This window comes from Ichthyophthirius multifiliis (assembly GCF_000220395.1).
Source record: "Ichthyophthirius multifiliis unplaced genomic scaffold scaff_1120509251258, whole genome shotgun sequence".
In the NCBI taxonomy this organism is placed as follows: Eukaryota; Ciliophora; class Oligohymenophorea; order Hymenostomatida; genus Ichthyophthirius; species Ichthyophthirius multifiliis.
The window spans coordinates 74,039-80,038 of record NW_004086050.1 but is presented as its reverse complement, the minus strand read 5'-3'; the positions used below and the strand labels follow the sequence as shown (position 1 = coordinate 80,038).

The window sequence follows — 6,000 nt, the reverse complement described above, 5'->3', positions numbered from 1 at the left end:
ATATATTTAATAATTTTTTATAAAATATATTTTTACATACTTTCTTATTACAAAAACAATTAGGATATTCTTTACATTCTATTATATGATTTGTTGATATTTTTTCTAATAAAATTGACAAGGAGTTTCTTTTATAATCTTCAAATTCTAAACTAAAATTATTTAAGATAATTCTAATACCAAAGTCTATTTCTTGTTTTTCAGTATCCATTATGTTTTCATATATTTTTTCTATATTTTAATATTAAAAATTATTAACTTAACTTGATATTTCATAAATAGCAGGAATTACACAAAATAAGCAAACAAAAAAAGAATATTAAAATTTTGCCATGCAACTTATTATAAACATAATAGCAAAATAAAGCAATATCAAATTTAAATATAAACTAATTTTATTTATACAAGCGCTTTTGTATTTTTTATTTTTTAAAACTTCATATAAATTTAAAAAACTAGTAATCAAACTAAAATAAATCACTATTTAACTTTACTAAAAATATACAAAAACAAAAATATGAATAATTTCTATTACTAAAATAATAATATTTTTAAAATGAGAATTTCTTTTTCCCAAATAGTCTTTATTTTTAATACTAAAATCTTAATCATGTAATGTAAAAAATACGCCTGAAAAAAATAAAAAAATTAAATTAATATATTTATATAATTTTAAAAAATATAATAAAAATATTACTTAAAATAATAATCAATATTGTGTTTACTTATGCAATGAAAATTATATCATAAAATTGTATAGAATAATAAATAAAAGGAATATAAAATACATAATTATAAATTTATACCAAAAAACTTAATAAATATGTTTTTTATTAAATTTTTTATTAATCCTGTGTACCAAATAACTAATAATGCCTAATAAAATTATACATAAGTAATACTATTATAATTATATTTATTATGAATGAAAAAAAAAAAAATCCTTTTTTTATTTCTATATATGTTAAAATACTCAATTTATTTATAAATTATATTTCAATATCTATTTTTTAAATTTCTTCTAGAATACTTTTATTTAGTGTTAATTAAATATGCCAAAAAAACTTTATATATAATAATATTTTAGATAGTAAATATGGTCGAGAGAATTTATGGATAGAAAAACATAAAGAAAATTCATAGTATTCTTTAAGTTTAGCATAAAAATTACTAAATACCATATTTCAAATTTTATATATAAATTGTTTAATTAAGAATTTTTTATTATTTAGTTTATTATTTATTTGATTATATAAATTTGATTTTTAAATAGTATTTTTAAAAAAAATAAAATATAAATTCAAAATAATATAAAATTAAAGATATTTTTTAAAATATACAAATATCATCATATTATTTAATTTATTAATTATTTAAATTATTAATTATTTAAATAAAATTTTATAGAATTCAAATATTTATTAAAAAAATGGAATTTCATACATAATCTAAAATAATATGATAATTTTATTATTATAAACAAATATAAATATATAATAAATAATATTATTTTAGTATATTTATAAAAATATTATAAATTTCCTTTTCTTTTATTTTTATCTTTTCATTTTATTATTTATATTTATTATAATAATTTAAATTAATTTACAATATTTCTATAAAATCAACAAACATTAAAAATTAAATAAAACAAATAAAAATTTAAATTTTTTTTTTAATAAATTTATATATTTAAATCAAACAATAAATAAGAGGATAAATATTTATTATTTTTTTATTTATTTTGAAATAAAAAATAAATATATAAATATAAAAATAATACTAAAAGAAATATTTCTTAAATGGATGAAGCATTTTTTTAAACGACAATAAGCAATTAATAAAGCATAAAAAAATATTCAACAATATTTTATATATTATCTCTATAAAAAATATTTTCATTAATTCTATTTTAAATATTTATCCATTGTACACCATAACTATGGGAATTTTAAAGAGAATATTGGCATATATTCATATTTATGTTCGGATTAATAATACAAAAATGTAGTTATATAAAAAAGCGACTTATATAAGAGATAAATATAACTATAATAATATTAATTTTCTAATATTTATATTTTTCGAAGCTTATTTGATATATTTTATATTAAATTTTTTACCGAATGATATACACTTAAGTTATTGGATATTTAGTATTAGTTTATTTAGTTTTTTTACTTTATATTTTGATCGATATTGCTATTAAATTATATTTAAAGAAACTTGCAAATTTTTAACTTATTTTTATTTAGTTTTAAGTCCTACCCTTATGCTTTTTCATTTAAAAGATTTTTATTTTATTTTAATTTTCAGTTTTATTTTCACAATACTTGGATATGTCCATTCTTATAAAATAATTCAGTTTTTATTTATACACTCATACGGATGGAACAACAATGTTTTCCTAAGAATTTCTCTTGACCTATATATTGAAATTTAACTTCTTTTCCCTTTAGCTTTGATTGATACTGCAAATTTTGTTATTGACGCAATAGATTTTGAATGAAAAAATATAAAAAAAATTGTACAATAAAAATATATAAATATTTTTAATTTTTTTTTTTAAAAAAAAAAGAAAATTACATATAGAAAATTATATTAAATATATATATATATATGTAAATTTTTCAATCTATATATGCTAATGTAGTTTTAGATTTTAATTTTATGAAAGAATTATTTTCCAAATATACACTTTTTCTTTTAATAGATAAAAAAAAAGTATCTAATTCTTAAACATCCTCATGATAACCTAAATAAAGTAATTGAACTTTCTAACAATATCCCTAAGGTTTTTAATTTAAAATTTAACTATCAAACCCTGAACTATATCTGTTCCAACTTTTTTCAATAAGAAAGCTAAAAGCAATCGCTTCGAAAATATTAATTTCTTTATTTGGATAAATAACTATTCCTCCAAAAAATAAAACTTAATGAAAATTATAAATTCTACTAGAAAAATACCTATTTGTATATTAATAATATTATATATATATATATATATATATATATATAGTATACAATCCTTTATAATTATTTTTCTTTTTTTTATTTAAAATAAATTTATTAATATTTTGATCTCCCTAAAATCCATTAAAAACTACCAGACCTCCAAATTTCGGTGATTTAATATTTTCATGACTAATTAAAAACTCCTAGCATTCCTCATCATAATAAAAACAATTTAATTTAAACCCAGAATAAAATACGAACCCTGTATTTAACCCAAAAACGAAATAACCAGCCGCAAAAATATTTTCTTTAGGCTAAAGTACATCTTCTTTCATACTTTTTTTAAATGAAGTCGACGTTTTTCTATAAATAATAAAAAAAGACCCACAATTAGATAAATCTTCTTCTTTTTAAACATCTAAACCTACAAAAGCAAGTATAAATTTTCCTTATTAAATTCTTAAAACTTCGTCTTTTTCAATATTATAAATTAAAGCTACGTTCCTATACAAAAAATTACCAAAACAGCTTTCTATGTCTTTCTTTAGATCTAAAAAACACCTTTTTTTTCTCAAAAAATAGCCCTAAATTAACCCTTTTATCCTCTTACAAATTTACTCCAAACTAATCATTAAACCAAAATACTCCCCCTCAGCTAACTCTTTATGTTTTTATCCTTCTTTATGAATTATATTGTAAAAAATAGTCTTTTTTTCACATTTTTTAGGCCCTTTAAATATATCATGATCCCCATTAATATCCTCAGAAAAATTATTTTCGCCACAATTTTCTATTTTTATATCTAAATAAAATTCCTTTAGTGTTTTATTTATTTTTTATAAATGCTTAAAACCCTCAACAACCCTTCCAAAAGCTACATTTTTCTTATCAAAATCGTTAATTTGTCCCAAACTAATATAAAATTAATTCCCATTAGTATGCGGTACTCCCTAATTACACCATCCGACTACTCCTGGTTTGTTATGTAATATTGAAAAGCATTCATCTTAAAAAAAACTTCCAAAACAAGATAAAAAAGGATTTTTTAAACCAAATTAAAAAAATGCATCTTTTTTGTGTCTAATCATTTTTTCACCTTTATAACATATATACTCTCCTGTATTAATAATATACCCATTAATTATTTTCAAAAAGTTTTCATAAGATAAAGGAAGTAATTTTGGATATAATTCAATTTTTATATGGAAATATTTACCATCATTATAAGAAAATAAAGGTCCTTTAGCTGAGAATTACATATATATGTATTTAACATCGAATTATTTTTCATATAATACAGGTGGTAGTTTAAAAATTGTTAATTATTTTTACTAATTTTTTAATTTTTCGGCAGACTATTAATTTTGTATTTAATTATATTAATTTATTGAAAAAAAAGAAGAGTTTTCATTTAAAACAAAAAAAAAAGAATGTTTATATAAATTTATATTATTATTATTATTATTATTATTATTATTATTATTGCTTTTATTTTTATTATTATTTTTATTTGTTTATTTTTATATTTTATATTATTATAAAAAAGTTTAGTTTAATCTTTTCAATTTTTAAATATTTATGTAATAATCTGTTTCGCTTTCAAATTCTTTAATTTCTAAATTAAATGTTTTATCTTGTAATAATTAATTTTTTATTTATTAAAATTTTGTGTCTGTTTTAAGACCTGTTAAAGCTAATAATGGTAATTTATATTTTGTTTTATTTTTTTCTTACATTTTTATTTAAATAAAAATAAACAGATTTTTTTATTTTATATATATAGTAAACTACTTAAAATCAATATTTTTTAAAATTATATAAATATTATAATATATTACTTTATATATCTTAAATAAAAGTAAAAAAATAAAAAGTTAAATTAATAAAGAAATAAAAATAAAACAAAAAACAAAAAACAAAAAAATAATAAAAAAAAAAAATTTAAAAAAAATGTAAATTTTCGTCAAAACATTAACAGGTAAAACAATCACTTTAGATGTTGAGGCATCCGATTCAATTGAAAATGTTAAAGCCAAAATTTAAGACAAAGAAGGAATTCCTCCAGATTAATAAAGACTTATATTTGCCGGAAAATAATTGGAAGATGGCAGAACTCTTTCAGATTACAATATTTAAAAAGAATCCACTCTCCATTTAGTTTTGAGATTAAGAGGAGGTGCTATGGAGCCTACCATTGCTGCCTTGGCAAAGAAATATAACTGCGAAAAAAAAGTTTGCAGAGATTGCTATGCCAGATTACCTCCTAAAGCTACTAATTGTAGAAAAAGAAAATGCGGACACTCTAATTAACTTAGAATGAAAAAAAAACCAAAAGAGTGATTTTTTTATTTTTTAATAAAAAGAAATTATTATTTGTTATTTTTTATAAAAAAAAAAAAAAAAAAATATTTTTTTTTTTTTTTTTTTTTTTTGTTCAAAAAAAATTATTTAAATTTTAATTTTAATATCAAATATGTTTATATTTATAGCAAAAAATATTTATAAATTTATATATCCATTTTAATTTTATTTTCATCACAAAATTATTTTTTCCTTTTCTTAAATATTACTATTAATAAATCTAGAAATATCAGGGGGTCTATATAATATTATTTTAGTCAAAATCTTCTATATTTTGTTTAGAAAAAGTAACCCCTTTATCTCTATTAAAATAAACTCCACTATTTTCAGAAAAAAGATCTTTGCTTTTATTAATAATTTCTTCGTTTTAAATAATATTTACTTATTAATTTTTTTAATCGTCCTAATAATATTTATCTATTATATCTATATTTTAATTAATATTTATTTGATTTTTATTTGAAAAGGTAACATGTTTAATTTTAGAAATAAATGAATCTTTGTTATTCCAATTTTATTTCATTTTATAATGATTTTATTATCTATAATCAATTTTCTAATTTATAAAAAGTGCTTTTTTCTACTTCAATATAGGACTATCTTATATTTGTATTTCTTAATTTTAAAAACTCTAAAAATAATCGAAATTTTTTCCTAAAGCTTCCAAATCTTTTTTCTGTTCTT

General features: G+C 17.4%; 1 protein-coding gene across 1 annotated transcript, besides 7 other annotated features; it reads left to right on the top strand. All coding sequences in view use genetic code 6, as the record gives it.

Annotated features, from left to right (window-relative positions):
- Positions 1-1,284: 1,284 nt before the first annotated feature.
- Positions 1,285-1,318: a microsatellite.
- A 34-nt stretch (positions 1,319-1,352) lies between these two features.
- Positions 1,353-1,395: a microsatellite.
- A 147-nt stretch (positions 1,396-1,542) lies between these two features.
- Positions 1,543-1,580: a microsatellite.
- Positions 1,581-2,984: 1,404 nt separating this feature from the next.
- Positions 2,985-3,023: a microsatellite.
- Positions 3,024-4,402: 1,379 nt separating this feature from the next.
- Positions 4,403-4,494: a microsatellite.
- A 341-nt stretch (positions 4,495-4,835) lies between these two features.
- Positions 4,836-4,907: a microsatellite.
- Positions 4,844-4,906: a microsatellite.
- IMG5_170680 (ubiquitin, putative) lies at positions 4,906-5,295 on the top strand (the record flags this gene model as incomplete). The annotated part of the gene is made up of 1 exon (XM_004029872.1): positions 4,906-5,295. One exon carries the CDS (start codon positions 4,906-4,908, stop codon positions 5,293-5,295), a length of 390 nt encoding a protein of 129 aa, XP_004029920.1.
- Between the last annotated feature and the right edge of the window lie 705 nt (positions 5,296-6,000).